At 41.4% G+C, this 16,704-nt stretch overlaps 1 protein-coding gene across 2 annotated transcripts in view; it reads left to right on the top strand.

The window, feature by feature from the left end:
• The window catches only part of TPH2 (tryptophan hydroxylase 2), a 92,247-nt gene extending 83,240 nt beyond the window's left edge, over positions 1-9,007 (top strand). For both annotated transcript variants that reach the window (XM_016199289.2, XM_087813874.1), the window contains exons 10-11: positions 8,578-8,711; positions 8,833-9,007. In XM_016199289.2, the coding sequence (XP_016054775.2) occupies positions 8,578-8,711; positions 8,833-9,007 (309 nt within the window). The remainder of the gene's footprint in view (positions 1-8,577; positions 8,712-8,832) is intronic.
• Positions 9,008-16,704: the final 7,697 nt, after the last annotated feature.

The raw sequence follows: 16,704 nt of genomic DNA, 5'->3' as shown, positions 1-16,704 counted from the left end.
CTTTTTGCTCCTCTGAAAATGGGTCGTGCCTTTCTGGGTTTGTGGTGTGACTTAAATGGATGAGCAGCTATGTGCACAATCAACAGGAATGACAAATTTATGCTCAGTGATGGCTAACAAATGCCTGTCCTAAGTTTAGTGCTGAAAAGTGGGTAATGAGCTGGCAGTGATTCTGATTAAAATTCCCTTAATTTTAAGGCTGCCTTGGCTACTCTTACTTCTGTCACCCCCATGGCTCCAATGGACTCCCAGCATTTATTTCCCAAAGGGAAACTTGACATTATTTTAGCTTCTTCAAAATTAATGTGTATTAAAACATATGTGGACAGATACAATTTAGAAAAAGACTAAATAAACATATGGTCTGAGAGGTATCTAACATGTGTAGGGATGCCTAAGGAGTGCTATTTTTTTTGCTTTCAAATACAGTAAATTGATCATTTATTCAGAAATGTTGGGGTCTGGGGCATCTGATAATTTAAATATTCGGATTACTTAAGAATTACTATCCATATCATCAGGGGATAGTAAGTTCAATGAATTTAGAATGAGATGTGAAATATAATCTGGAAATGGTACTGAAAATAATTTAATCTTTCTTTGATTATTCAGACTAAGATCAGAATTTTGGACTATCTTAGGCTTTTTATTTTGAGTATTTATTATCCTTATATAATTAAGAAATATATGAAAATTGGAACTTTTTGGTTGTTTCTGTTCTTGAAAGATGTAACTTAACTGTAATTTTATCAAGTCCTCTCAATTTATGACCCCATTCAGTCATCCAACAAACATTTGGTTGGGTACCTACTAAGTGCCATGTACTGTGTCAGTCACTGGGGGATACAGATACAAATAATAGTGATGAAGAATAAGAACAAGAAGCCCTGGCTGGTGTGATTTGGTTGGGCGTCATCCCGTGCACTGAAAAGTTGCCGGTTTGATTCCTGGTCAGGGCACATGCCTTAGTTGTGGGCTCAGTCCTCGGTAGGGGGCGTGCAGGTGTCAGCTGGGATAAATGTTTGGCTCTTACATCAATGTGTGTCTCTCTCTCTCCTTCTCCCTTCCTCTCTCTACCAAAAAATAAATAAAAAAATAAAAAAATAAATCAATAAGAAGTCTTAAATAAATAAGAAGAAAATGACAGCTACCTCAATGGACACTTAAATAGAACTTAGTATTTTAAGTACTTTAGGCATATAAACCCATTTAATTCTCACAACAACGTACTGAGATAAGCAATATTATCATTACAGATGAGAAAACTGTGGCATAAAGACATTAAGGAATTTGCCCGAGGTCGCACAACTAATAAGTGTTGGAGCTGGACCCAACCAAGTCCAGGCAGTCTAGGCTCCAGGCTCTGAACGCTTAACCGTGAAGCTACACTGCCTGGGACCCCTGCTATTAAGGAGCTTACATTCTAGTGCAAGAGATAACCAATCATAATACAGACAGTGTGGCAAATGTGCCTGGCACATAGTGGGCCATACCGGGGAAGGCTTCCTGACGAGGGCCCAGCTGCCCCGGCTGAGATGAGATAACAGGTAATATTTAACACACCAAAAGCCTGATGTAATGTGATGAACTATTTTTTACTAAATTCTCAACAAAAAAATCCGTTTGGGGTTGATCTCCGCTCAGTGGCCAGAACCCACAGAAATAGAATGAAGTCATATCCCTGAGAGACCCAGGCCTTCTATAGAGTGCTTTTTTTATTTCCCCGAAAAAAGAATTAGCCAGAAAACGATGTAGCTCTTGAGCTACATCTATTTACATTCTCCTCAGAGGGTTTACAAATTACGCCAGAAACAAAAGAAACAAATCTCTCTCATTGCCCCAACTTTCGACAGGGTCCTCTGATCTGGTTAATGAGGCATGTGTAGGCAGCATTGGGGTGAATCTGTTGTTTTTGTTTCTATTGGTGCGGACGGAATCGTCTGGAAATGGAAATCAGCCAGAAACATGTACACAGAAGGGCATCGTCTGCCATGAATCTTCCTGTTCTGGTCCATCACCTCTGGTCATTAGCATTCTTCCATTCTCAAATTTCAACACTCCAACATCCCTGTGATTGCTACTTTGGACCATTTTTACAATTCAGGCATTCTTTCTACAAGACAAATCTTCTGATCATTCACAGAGAATACATAATGTGATGTAGATGCTCTCCGTAGCAGCCCTCCCCTCACCCCATCCCTGCCCTGCTCCGCACCGTCCAGAGCCCTCTCACAGCACTTCTGAATATTTCAGTCTAACTTTTACTTAAATAAACAAATGATAATCCTTTATCTACGTAGGGATAATTTTATTAATAGCATTATAATAATTCCAACGAAAACACTCTTAGAATTTTGAATCTAGTTACCTTATGTGGTAAAATATTTTTGCTGTTCCAACTGCAGCCCAAATGTAGGCCCCAGCTAAGTTGTTGGAAGCTTTGGTGTAGTCTTTATAATTTTTACATAAATATCCACAATTCACCTTCTCTCCTTGAACAGAACACGTTTTAAAATTTGTGCTTTAAGGGGCTTGGTTTTCCTGGGCATAAACGTTGCACTTCAGAGCTGAGCAAGTATTTCCAAGTAGTTCTATAGTTTGGAGGATAACTTTCATTTTTCTTATTTTTTGATAACAACAATGCTTTTTTTTTTTTTACAATTTTTGACAATGCTTCTTTTTATCTTTCAAGAGAAAAAACAACATGGAAAAGCTTGTACAAGCTAACATAAATCTGATAACCATAAAGATTATTTTTTTGAAATTTCAGCAATGGTTAATCTCTCTTTCGTTCTAGTTATCTGTTCTGTCACGAACTTTCAGAAATTCTAAAAGTGTGTTTATCAGAGACAAGTACCATATGATTTTACTCGTGGGGTAGTTAACGAACAAACCGAACTAAAGAACAGAGACAGACTCATAGATAGAGAGCAGGCAGACAGCTCTGGTGGAGGGGGGTGGAGGGATTGAGAAAGAAAGAAAAAAAGAGAGAACTCATGGACGTGGACAGCAGTGTGGTGATTGGGGGGGGGGGTGGAGGTGGAAGAGGGGATAAATGGTGATGGGGAAAAGTGTGTTTTGGTAGGACCTTTTCTTACCTTCATCACTGTGGAGAGCAGTTCATATGAGCTAAGTCATCTGGAAAACTGACTTAAAAAATGGTTGAAAATAGGATAATTGACTGTCATTCACCCACAGTCTAACCTGTGTCTTTCCTTTCACGACTTTTTTCTCTTTAACCCGGAATTGACCTGGGATGTGTCTCTCATTTAAAAATGTTGTTATTCACTTGCTCATTTATTTGATTCAAAAAACCCCCAATTGAAGTTTTCAGATTTCAAGGAAGTTGGAGTCTGTAGTGGGGAAGTTCTAAGAAAGTGATTGATATGGGTCTTTGTTGAATCAGCTCTTTTGGGGAAGCAACAATGAGGTTTCTTCACATTAGGTGGTGAGGAAATGATTGCTAATTGATGAATTGGTGAGTTTTATCTCAAAAAGTTAATCCATCTCAAAAGCAAAAGGCAATTTTTCCTTTTTTCCATGGGTGATGGTAAATAAAATCTAGTTCTTTATTCCCTGAAGGGCAGAGATTAGATTTTCTTTTGTAAATGGCCTTAGCACTGACCACATAGTAGTCACTGGAATATTACATATAAATACATCTGTTCTCCTTTGCAGGTTTTGATAAAGCTGATGGTTTAAAAATTTTAATTATTATTATTTTGGCTTTGGTTTTAGGATATCCTTGCACTGTGAATTTATTGTACTGGTTTTTTTATAGCTATTAATCAGCATTCAGAGAACAGGTTTCTATTTATTACAGTCATTTGAATTTACTAGCACTTACAGGCACTCTGTGAGGTGGTCAGGATTACTGCCAGGCTGTGGAGAAGAGGGTTCTCTGGTACAGCAGCGGTGTGGCTGGAGTTAGGACTAGAGTTAGGACTCACTGCTTCCAAGCTCCCACACCTTCACGCTGCTCAGCTGGCTCACTCCTCCGCCCTTCCTCCCCCCTTTCCTTTCCTGAAGCCAGCACTCTTAATAATCACAGCAAATGCTGGAGCACTGGGAGCTGGAAACTGATCTCTGGCCTTTATGAAAGGATTGCTTAAAGAGAGAGTTGTAGCTTATTAAAACTGATGAAACTTTCAACATCACTGATACAAAAAAGAAAAAAAAGCATAATGCCATCATCCCTCAGTTTGGCAATAAAGATGTCAGTGCCAAATTGTGCTTGGTCAGCAGGAGGAACATTTGAGGGAGTTAAAAACTATCTAGTATACATACGTACATAGGTGCATATACAAATGTATATCTATTTATTATTCTGATGTGGGAAAAGATGATTGTAGTGTGTGTGTAAAGGTGTTTACAAATTTATCTTATTCAGAATCTAGGGCCTAAACCTACCTGTAAAACTGACTTCACACTTGAGTTTTCCCCCAGCTTTAACCAGTCCTAATATAGAGGGTGAGGATCACGGGGTTCACATCTAGAATAGTTGAGATAGTAACTCTGTGTCATTGCAAAGGCGGGTGGCTGAGAGGAAGGTAGATTTTGCATTGATGAACTCAGGGCAGGCACTGTTGCAGTGCAGGACCTGGAAGCCTCATAGCTAGGGCCTATGTTTCTTTACCTGTGGGTTCCAGACCCCTGGGGGACAGGGCTGAACCAGTGGTGGCAGCTGTGGCTGAATGCATATGTACACCAAGCACCATCTTTTTCTTTTTTAAATATGTTTTTATTGATTTTTAGAGAGAGAGAAAGGGAGAGGGAGAGAGAGAAACATTCATCGGCTGCCTCCTGCATGCCTTCTACTGGGGATTGAGCCCTCAATCCAGGCACATGCCCTGACCAGGAATCGAACTGGTGACCTCTTGGTGCTCAATCAACTGAGCCACAGCAGCCAGGGCACTAAGCATCATCTTGAGACTAAATGAGTCATAATAAATAAATACATTGAGCACTTCTTATGTGCCAGGTACTTTGCATGCATTACCTTGTTTAATTCTTACCACATCTCTGGGTTGCAGTTAGGCTTATAGAGGTGGAAAAACTTGCCCAAAGTTCATGTAGGAACTTTAGGTAACAACTGGGTTCTGGGAAATTTTTGATGTTGAAAAGAGACTTTTTAATTTAAAAAGCTGGAATGGCAAATAAATCTTAATTTGTACATCAAAGCCAATTAAATAGTAATGGCCATCTCTGTTGGGTGGGAAGGGTGGGAAGGCCCCTCAGGCTGGGGGAGGGAGGCTGCTGGGATCAGTTCATGCTGGCTGGGTTGGAGGGAGGAGATAGTGGTATAAGTGCTATGTATTTATAGGCCCTGCTCAAATTGTATTGCAAGAAGAGCTTTAGTAGTCATGGAGGTCAATCTTTTCAGTTTCTCAAAGTGGAAACTGTGCCCCAACCTGGGAATTTTTCCCTCATGTGATACCCTGCATTTGGGACAGCTTTGTTTAGAAACCTGGTCTCCTAGCTCCCAGTCTTTAGCATTATGGATAAATCCAAAACAGTCCTTTTAGATGAGAGGAGGTGATTCTCAAGCTTTCCTGCACTTTTAAAACGGCTTGAGAGTAAAAGACCGTCAGCCAGATCCTCTCAGCATCACAAAGCCCCTCTTCACAGAAAGATGGATTAATTCTTGCAGACTTCAGCGTCCCTGAAGAGCACTTCAGGAAGGATTCACCACTGAGTTCCCTGGGGACATCTAGCCGTTTGGCTCAATGTTTACAGAGAATCCACTCTGGACATAGAGGAGAGGGAATGACAGCTGCTCTCCAAAGCCCAGAAGCTTAGAGAGAGACATGGATAGTGGCTGAGGAACAAACTCTGTAGGACTTTACTCCAGTGGGCAGTGGACTTTGGAATCAACAGAGACGTGGATACTTTTTATATCCCTTGGGCCATGCTCTGCTATTCAGAAACGGGGGACCTCATGGGCTGCATGGATGTCCCTGGCAGTCATCACACAGGGGAGCTCCCCATCAGGTAAATGAGCCCGTTTGTAGGTGTGATCACCTCTTCGTCTGTCAGCCCCTCTCACTGGCTGCTCCCCCAGCTCCAGGCTCTTGTTGTTCTCCAGCCAAGGAGCAGCACTGGTCCTGTTCTCCATGGATAGAGAGGCCCTCAGCAGGTAACCAGCATATTGGACATGGCAGGCTTTTGAGGATAGACTGCATTTTTGAGAACTTAGGACAATCAGCTTCCAGTTTTCCCTTGAATATTACATAAGGCAAGCACAATAGTATTGCCTAATGGTCTTTGCCTCAAGTTATATGCTGTGAGTCCCACTGACTTTTCTTGAAGTCTGGAACAGATCAGCCTGCACCTCTGGGATTTTTCTTGCTGTACTCTCATCCTCTTTACCAGTTAAAATACTAAACAAGCTCATCTGAGTATCCAGTGGAGTTGTCACATGATGCATTTTTCTAAAACTACTCTGATTCCAGTCTCTGTTGTTGCTTACAGATATTCTGGAGGCATTCTCTGCATGTAGTCACTGCTATGGTTGCTAATTTCCTATCAAAGCATTGCAGACCGTAGCAGATGAGCTTCACCCCCTTCTGTGCTTGTCCTAGACCCAGTGAAAAGTCTTTGGCTCAGCAGGGACACCCAGGGGAGCCGTGCCTTGAATGTTCTTACAGACTGCTCTGCTCTGACTCAGCCCATGCTCCTGAATGTGGGGCTGCGAGAAGGGTCAAGGACACTGTGTCAGTCACATTCCTTCCTTTCATATGCACTGATGGATGAATGGGCAATAAGAGCAACCCACTAAAGTAAGATGCTCCCAGAGTATATGGCTGCAAAGAAAGCAACTTCTAATTCTGAAACCCCGTGCAAGCCAACAGGAGGCCTGTTCTTTGCAGAGGAACAATGGCTCTCCTAAGAGGATATTTTGTTTCTTGAAACTGAAGTTGCTTTAAAAATGTGGACAGAATTATTAGTCATGTGGAACCCAAATCCCCTGGTATTCACTGCACTGCACTGAATCTGGCACAGATGCATGTGCAGGTGTAGTGACCTTCTGCTTATAATGAAGTTGTTTGTGGGCCAAAAAAATGAGTTCACTTAGAGATGCCCTCCGCATCCCCTGATTCATATATGCATTGATCTGGATAACAGAACTTTCGAGAAAGCAAATCACAGGGTGGGGCCACGCACCCTTTCTCTTGCAGCCCTTTGGTTCACAATTATATTTTTAAACTTAGGGAACCACAGCCTTCTTCATGGAAGGCTGCAAATCATTCCACATGTTTTGAAATTGTTGAGGTAATGCACCAAGAATACTTTACAGGGAAGGTTTGCCAGCATTTCTCTAGGCAACCTTAGCAGTTAGAGATGGAGAACGTAGTAAAGTGCTCTGGGTAGAATCCAGAGGTTGAAGTAGAAATCACACAGCCCAAAACTCTCCATTACAGTTGAGGAAACGGGGGCACAGAGAGGTGAAGTAATTTGCCAAGGTCACCCAGTTAGGCAGTGGCGGCACCTGGACCAGAGCCCAAGTTTCTCAACTCCAGGGCAGTTTCTGCCTCACCTTTCCTTTCTCTTCCAACTAATTTACCCTTGAAATGAAGAAAGAGACCGAATCTACTGGAATATTTATCAAAATATAGTTCACAACCACTTAGGTCTGAGTCACCTTGGATGCCTTTAAAATGCAGATTTCTGGGATTTGTCCAGACCTACCAAATAAAATTGAGGCCTGGGTATCTGCATTTTCACGAGCTCCCTAGTGATTTTATGCACATTCCTTTTGCAAATCATCCATCCAGGGTCTATAAATAGGCAGGTGGCACGTGGCAGGGAACGACCACAAACTTTTAGCATCACTGAACTTACCTTGAGAATCCAATCCTTCATTGTTCCTTGCTGTTCCTCGGGCCAGCCCTGTAGTGAGCTGAATGGTGCTAAGGAAGGTTCAAAGAGCAATTGCCCTGGCCTTCCTGTTTTCCTAATGCCTGCTCTGGGCATAACTATAACTATTAATATTAGCTCTTTCGTTCCCACCTGGAAATATTTTTCTGCTGTATATTGCTTTGTTGTACTGGGTGGAAGGTAAATGAATGCTTTGCAAATATCCTCAAATAGGCAGGCCCACTCCAGACTGTTCGTACACAGTACCTGGCCTCAAAGTGTCTCTCAGTGAGTCTGCAGATAGTTTAGCCAGAGTCCCAATTACCTCTCCATGCAGGTAATTGTCACTTCTGCCATTTAAGTGAAATTTCATTGCTTACAGCAATAAATTGAGGTCCATATTTATGCTATCCCTGCTTCTATTCTTAGCATAGATTCAAAATTCCTTTTCTGTTGGGATACAGCTCTCAACTGTTTTTCAGTATGAATTTGGCTGGTTATAAATAAAATAATACCATTATTTCATTATTTTCCTTTGGCACTTAGACTTAAAATCAACAATGACAACAACAAAGACCCCTCTCCCTTTACCCCACGTCCGGGAGAGTTCCGTGTTTCACAGCGGACTAGTGACGACTGAGCATGATGTAGAAGGGTGATGTCATGGCACTTGGGAAGCCTTGCTGGGGAGTTGCATGGGTTTTGTGGTGTGTTTTTCAGCATGCTCTTTCCGACAAGGCTTGTGTGAAAGCCTTTGACCCAAAGACGACCTGCCTACAGGAGTGCCTGATCACCACCTTCCAGGAAGCCTACTTTGTTTCGGAAAGTTTTGAAGAAGCCAAAGAAAAGATGAGGTAAGCTTGTTTTTCCCCCATCTAGAGAAAACAACTTATTTTTCTGGCTCTGTTTCTCCCCTCTGTCTCTCATATCAGTCAGGGCCGATCGCCTATCCTCCTGTTTCTGTTTATTTTGCAGGGACTTTGCAAAGTCAATTACCCGTCCCTTCTCAGTATACTTCAATCCCTACACACAGAGTATTGAAATTCTGAAAGACACCAGAAGCATTGAAAACGTGGTGCAGGATCTCCGCAGCGATTTGAACACCGTGTGTGATGCCTTGAACAAGATGAACCAGTATCTGGGGATTTGATGCCTGGGACGAGTGTCGTTGCCAGCATGGCCTTTTAGGGGCTTAGTAGTCAATGTCCTATAACACCAATAACTTTCTGTGTCATGGCTTGGCTAGAGTAGGCATGCAATTATGTATATCTCTACCTATTTGTAACTTACTGTGTTAAAGTGTGAAATACCATTAAGAACCCAGTGACAGGTAACCACTCATAGTATGAAAGATTGTAATATGTTTAAATGTCTTAAACAGATTTGACATTCCTGCTTAGTGTCTTTAACCAAACTGCATATATTTAAAATTTGTAATAAGTAGCCCTCTTATGACTAGTTTTTGACCTTTTCTTTCTCAGATCTGAGCCTGTCCTCTGTGTTCATTAGATAAAATGAAAATAGCAGTGAAACTGTCTCTCCTTTCTGTACTTTCACAGCATTATTTGAGATAAACTCAGAATTGCATGAAGCTTCCCATCACATTAACAAGGATTCAGTATTCTGTTTTGAAAGTTGTTGAGGCAACACACTAGTTGAAATGACTTTCAGGTTGAGTATTTATACGATGGAAGAAAAGAAAGCTTTTTAGAAATGGGATATATAGGTCACACTGACCTTGTAGAAACTAAGTTGTGGCATGCTTCCCAAAGCATGGGAAGGAAATCCTTCCAGAAAGGACATTGGGAAAGACTAAACAGTGGGTAATAAATCTTGGGACTATTAATTTTATGCTGGAATAAAGTGAATTATCATGCTCAGGTGTTTAACCCATTTCTTTTAGAGGGCAATAAAATCATAGAGCTTTGCTTTCAAAGGTGTGGAAATTGAGTCTCAGAGAGGTTAAGTGATTTGGTTGAAGTAGCACAGTTAGTTGTGCACCAACATTTATAGCCCATTTCATATTGCTTTTGAATTGCTAAGAAGTTTAGCTTGGTATATGCATGTATTTATGGGTAGTCAGAGAAGGGAAACTAATGCTTATCAAAGTGAATGTTTATCACTAAATAGGACTTGGTTTGTGATTAAGACGTGCCAACAGTACAGATGTTTCCTCTCACAGGCCCAAACCAAGCCAGATCTCTGGGAGTCTTGTCTATTTGCCCAAAGTTTGGGCACATTTGGACAAAAAAAATAGTGACAAATTTTGGACAAATCTCTGGTTATGCTTGCCATAAGAGGTATAATCAAGTGATTAAGTGGAAAAAATAAAAAAAACATGCAGAATAAGTGAATGAATTTCATCTTCTTCTGATTTTTTTCAACAAATACACCACCATTCACCTCATTCTGCTTTGGTGGCATAGAATCCTCGGAGGAGGAAAGGGGAGAAGAGAAAAAGCAGGGAAGGAAAAGAGGGTGAAATGACTCTTTTTGGAAAAAAAATATGCTTTTTACTGATTTTTAGAGAAGGAGGAAGGGACAGGGATAGAGAGAGAGAAACATCGATGAGAGAGAAACGTCAGTCGGCTGCCTCCGCACACCCCCTACTGGGGATCGAGCCTGCGTGAGCCTTGACCAGGGATCGAACCAGCGATCTCTAGGTTCACGGGTCAGTGCTCAACTGCTGAGCCTCACAGGACAGGCTGAAGTGACTTTTAAGTCAGCACTTCTAAAATATTTAATGGAGCAATTTCCAAGGATGTCCTTTTAATATGAAATCACGTATAATTTCAAGCCAATTCATAGTCTTATATGGGCCCATGATGAGACACACTTTTTGGACTAAATGTGTTTGGGAAGACCATGAGGAAGAGTTAAAACATACATCAGAGGTAGGGAAAATTAAAACGAAGAATCAGAGGCTTGAATATTGGTTATCTTAAATATTGAGGCTCTTTCATTTCTGCAGGATTCTCAGAGCAACTGCATTTTGGAGAAAGGATTTGGTGGGTATAACATGACAGTCATGCAATTTAAATGCTATTCTAAGTGAAAGACACAGTGGCTTGAAAAATTACTGGTGGTAGAGAAATTATGAACAAGTTGAACCAAACTAAAAGGATCTAGAAAGATCAAGTAGTTGTATTTTCAGTAGTTTTATAGATCCATAAATGCCTAGTTTCTTAGACCTTGCTTTGCTAGATCTAGATGATCCTGAGTGTTTACTTTTAAATACTAATCCAGAACACTAACCCGGAAATTTCCAGAATTTGTTGCTGACTTTTCTCTTAATGTCTGCCTTTTGTGTTGTTTCCATAATTTGGTGTTGCTTTAGGCGCCATTGACGCTCCTTCCATAAGTAGCTATCAAGCTTTTCCCTTCTAGCCTCATAAAAGGGGAACCTCTTATTTAAATGTACTGAAGGAAGAATTATATTTAATTGTAAGCAAATTCCCCCAACAAAAATAACATTTGAGCGGTCTTCTGATTGGCTTATAGTGACATCTTCAGTTTTCTTACATGTGCAAAATCTCTGTTGTTTCAAAAATAGAAGGGTCGCAAAGTAAATAAGCTTTCCCACAGAGCTTACATAGTTATCATACAAGGCAGAGGAATTACTGTACTCGATTCTTTTTTCAAAAAAAATATCTTTATTGATTTCAGAGAGAGGAAGGGAGAGGGAGAGAGAGAGAAACATCAACGATGAGAGTCCTTGATCGGCTGCCTCCTGCATACCCCCACTGGGGATCGAACTTGAAACCTGGGCATGTGCCCTGACCGGGAATCGAACTGCAGCCTCCTGGATCATAGGTCGATGCTCAACTGCTGAGCCACCCTGCCTGGGCTGTACTCAATTCTTTTTAGATTTGTTCTCCATTTGCAATAGCAGTTACCATGGTTTTCACCATGTGAAACAACGGGATCCTGGTTTTCATTTGTTGTGAGCATTTAACATGCAAACGCCATTACAACTAATGGTGGGAATAATCCTATAAAATTTAATAACCATCATAGGAAAAATGTTGGCAGAAAAAGTCCCCAAATGAAAACAGTGCAACAAAATAATCACAGCTAGTTTCTTGTCATCTCTGATACCTGCTCAGTGTAACCATTTGTCTCAATTATGCCTCATGACTTAAAGCTAAATTAAATAGATCCAAGGGCAATTATAAATTTAAACGCACTTGCTCACTGTCATCTCACTATGAATTGCTACTTTATTTTGGCTTTGCTGCTGACTTCAGTAATCAGCTCATCAGGAATCAACCTAAGGTTCCTAGCAAGACCAGGATTCCTCCACATCACACTACGCAAAAGACAGAACCTGATCCGTCCAGTTTCCTTTTTGAACCATTTTTGTCATTGTGAGTTAGGATCAGGCATCCAGTATATTCTTAAATGATCAGTTTATCTCGCACAATAAGAGCATAATAGATTGTTCATAAGTTGCATCTTTTATGAGTAGGGAACTCTGATCCAAGATGGTTAAAAAAATTGTCTTTTAAACTTTAATGGTAAGGGTTGTGAAACTTGGGCTTCTGACTTAGTATTTATTTACTGTGTAATTTAGAAATGATGCTTTATGGGGATGATATATCAGTGCTTGTCTCGCTTGCACATAGTAAATGGGCCCGAGCCTAATGAATGTGAAGCATTGCAACATTTACCAACATGAAAAGTCTAAAATGGAAAACAGTGTGCTTTAACGTGCAGGCAAATAGAAATACAAAGTTTCATTTCCAAATGGAGTCATGACTCACATCATCTCATTTTCTTCCTTCAAGGAGGAAAACATTAACACGAGATGTAGTTGCCCTCCAATTCATTTGATCTAATTTTCAACTTCTAAAGAATCCAGTGCTGGTGCTCACGCTCATGAACCTTGTCTTATAATGAAAAAGAGGGCAGCCCAGAGTTTTCCCATGTGTCTGAGTTTTTTCTCTCTTCTTCGTCAGTTTCCAAAGACATTCTCTTATTTGGGGACATGATTCTTAGGCAGATTTTCATATTCTGGGAAGTAGTAACGGGATACAGCTTCTTCTAATGCTAGATTTACATGTGTTCAAAATGAACCAGCTCTGGAACGTGAAGCGGTGATTCTAGATGATGTTCCTTGAGGTATAACATTCACTCAGTGATTTAGACTGTATCAGACACTGAAGATATAGTTTATGTCCACTGCAAACTTAAGGTTCTAGTGGAGAGATACAGGCAAAAAAGTAGATATTTTGATTAAGATCCTGGCAACTTTTATGAAGAAAATAACCAGGGTAATGGGATAAAGAAAATGGAGGAGGGTGGGTAGGAAAGACCTTCCTGAACAGATGGCGTTTGATGAACCGTGAGAAGAGGCCAGGTATGAAGGGGGCTGTGGAGAGCGTTCCTGGAAGAGGGACCAGCAAGATCAGAGTCTCAAAGGCCGAAATGAGGTCGATGTGTTTGAGGAAGAGGGAGCCAGTGGGCTGGAGAGGAAGGATAAGAGAGCAGCTTGGGGGCAAGGATGGATGATACAGGGACCCAGAAGGGGTCAGTCTACTCTGAATGCAGTGGGAAGTCCTGGAGGGCTGCAAGCATGACCGTGACGAGAGCTGATTCACATTTTTTAAGAGGTTACTCAGAGCGCTGTGTGGAAATGAACTGCAGCGGCGTTGGGGGGCGGGGGCGGGGGCCAGGGCGGAAGGGGTAAAGCCAGGTAGGAGCCGTTGCAATCCCAGGGATCCGCAGAGTCAACATCTTGCTGGCTCGTGGTGGACATTATTCGAAAGAGTTGTAATTAAATAGGTTACAAAGGTAAATGGGTCAGAACCGTCAGATGAAACACATTGGGGAAGCTGGAATAATCGGGGTTGGTTATCATTTGGCTGGAGAAGCGGACATCCAGTGATATCCTGTGTCTTTCGCAAAGACTAAAAGCTCCCTTTTTAAACAGCATCACGCTAAACGTGCCCTGGACATCTTTTAAGGACAAAAAGCCAGACTGGAAAGCAAATGCATTTTTTTTCCTTATGACTCACAGATGTTGACTGCATAAGCAAAAGTGAAGCAGAGAATGGGGCGCGTTTGGTGAAAGTTGGTGGCGCTGACCTATAGGGTCATTCAGGACAAAAAAAGCTTCCTCACTTCCAGACAAACTAAATAGTTGTGTTCACTCTGGCCTTATCTGTGGGAATAGGCCACACAAATGTGAGTGAACTAGTTAAGTCTATTTCCACTCTTCTCGCTGCCTTTCCTCTCCCCAAATGTACACTTGAGATAACCCAGAAAGGTTGACTTGCTGTGATTTCTTCTCTCCGAGAAGGATGGGTCTGGTGCAGCAGCTGGAAGTATATTTCCTTCTTTGGGAAGATCGCAGTGAGCCTGATGTTCAACCCAAGGGCATCTGGGGTGATGGTGCCTGCAAACAGCATTCTCATACTCCAGTCTGGATACAGTTTTTATAACTGAACAACAAAAACATCTGACAGATGTGGTGGGGTAATTTGAAAACTAGATGGCACAAAGAAATCAAGTTCATTTTCTGTCAAAATCAAATCTTTAAAAAAGATGCAAAGCTAGTTCTCACTTTGTAGGTAGAGAAAGATAATACTAATTAGAGGAAGGTGGGAGGAGTGTCCTGGTCTCTCCTGAACTTCTCCCAGATCTCTTGCAATCTCCTCACTTTTTAGCTTGTTAATTTCCATGGAACTGGCAAGATGCTGATTCAGTAGGTCTATTATTCCCAAAGGTTTGCAAACCACTGAACACATCTAATGTACAGCTTGCCCAATTTTAGTGAACAGCTAACTTCACAGACGTTAATGAGGCCAATTATTGGCAAGTGAATTTGAAGTGAAGAACACATTAGGTTTGCCACTATAGCAGTTATTTGTTTATTGGGATTGATTGAGGCAAACTTCCTTTTGATCATTACATCTGATTGATCACTGCACGTGGCATCATGAAAGAATGAGGCTCCCAAATCAGACAGTTACTTGGAAGAAAAATCTCCACCTTGCAAGGGCAGAACATGTTCCCTTATCCATTTCAGTGTGAAAGCCCAGCTATTAAGTTGGAACGGATCCTAATTAGCCTCCTCACAAATCTCTAAAACTTTTTGGTCTTTCCTGTTAAGCAGAACTTAAAAGAAACCTGTTTAAAAAAAAATCAGAAGAAGCCTAAATTTCTCCCTTGCCCACGTATAGTCAACATCAAAGAAAATAACGTGCAGGGTAATACTCACTGCCGAACACGAGCGCAGACATAGCCGTCCTGATTTGAAGTGGCGTTGGAAGCATAATTTGATTCACCCAGCCAAATGATTACTGCAAGTACAGATCATCAGCACGGCCCACTCCACATTTGAATTGGTGATCGGCTGACAGCTAATTGCCAGACTGAGGCTGCCTCTTGAGCCTCTGCATGGGAACAGAGGGAAAAATCCTCATGACTCCCACCTAACCTCGACAGAGGTGTTTTTTTTTCCTTTTGAGAGTGGGCGTCACTCTGCTTACATGGGTAGCTTTGTTTGCCCAGTATGCAAACCCTCTTTGTTCAGTAACTGCAATCTCTTTTTCCATTTGAGAATCACCCCCCGCCCCCCCCCACACTATTCTTTGCTCATACCTTGGGCGAGGCTGACTCCACCTCTCAGTTGCAGGGGTGGGCTTATGAATAAAGCTCGGTCCATGAGATATTACATGTCCCTGCCCACAATGATTGGTGCGGGGTTGGGGATGATGCGGTGAGGTGGGCCAACGAAGGTCAAACCCTGGACTTTTCTGGAATCTTTGGGAAAGAGGTATGTGCTGCTTTCTTCTGTGACTGGACAAGGGACAAGAGTAAGAGGTAGGGGCAATGTCTTAATGACACCGTCAAGCTCATGGATTTAGCTGCGCCTGGAGCTCGATGCTCATGGATTTAGCTGCGCCTGAAGCTCGATGTACCTTTGGACTTTCCAGGTCTGTGAGCTGATAAATGGCCCTTCTTCCCCTGCTCTCATTTTCTGGCTGCTGTCACTGACACCCAAAGACTGCTAACACCCAGATGAAAGCCCAAGAGCAGAGGCAGGAGATTTTACATTTGATTTTTTCACATTTTCCTCTTGGTTGAGGAAATCACAACTTCCTGAAGAAGTACCACTTTTTTTTTTTTGGCTTAGTCGGTGCCATAGAAACATGGGACGCCTGACCCTGACCTGTTAATCTTCTGCCAATGCTGGAAACTCTGTGCCTTCTTCCAGTGAGATGTGGCAGCAAGATTGTTCAGTAGAAGTATTTAATTGGGTTCTAGGTGACTACTTGAGATTCAATCTGTAGGCCACCAATTTGTTTCATGGAAAAGATTAAGGGAAATTAAACTTAAGATAACTGGGTAAGGCTTCTTCTGTTCCAGTTTTATACTGTAATTCTATTAGAAGGACCTGGTTTTCATTAGGATTGGGTACCTTTAAAGAAAAATTCTCATAGTGAAGAGAACATTGGCTTTGGAATCAGGTGAACAGAAGTACAAGTTCTCGCTGTTTGCTTACTAGGTGGGTAATCTCTATAGACATATTGATCCTTTCTTAGCTTCAGTTTTGTTTTCTGTAAATGGATATGGGAATACTTCATTTACAGGATTATCATGAGAATTAAGTATTATATAGATGTCTAACCATAAAATTACTTAACAAATGTTAATTTCCTTCTTGTTTTTAAAACTATCAGTTCTTAAACATCTCCAGCTTTCCCCACACTTTCAGATGATGAAATCATTGTAACTTAATGGTGCAAAGAAGTACTATATCAGTGTTATGGGTCATTGTCTTTATTTCTGTGACCTTTCATACTTTTATTGGATGATTTTGGTAGAACTGACTGAATCTCA

The sequence above is a fragment of the Miniopterus natalensis genome, chromosome 2 (assembly GCF_054644295.1).
Source record: "Miniopterus natalensis isolate mMinNat1 chromosome 2, mMinNat1.hap1, whole genome shotgun sequence".
NCBI lineage: Eukaryota > Metazoa > Chordata > Mammalia > Chiroptera > Miniopteridae > Miniopterus > Miniopterus natalensis.
The sequence above is the reverse complement of the archived record's forward strand: the minus strand, read 5'-3'. Positions and strand labels throughout refer to the sequence as shown.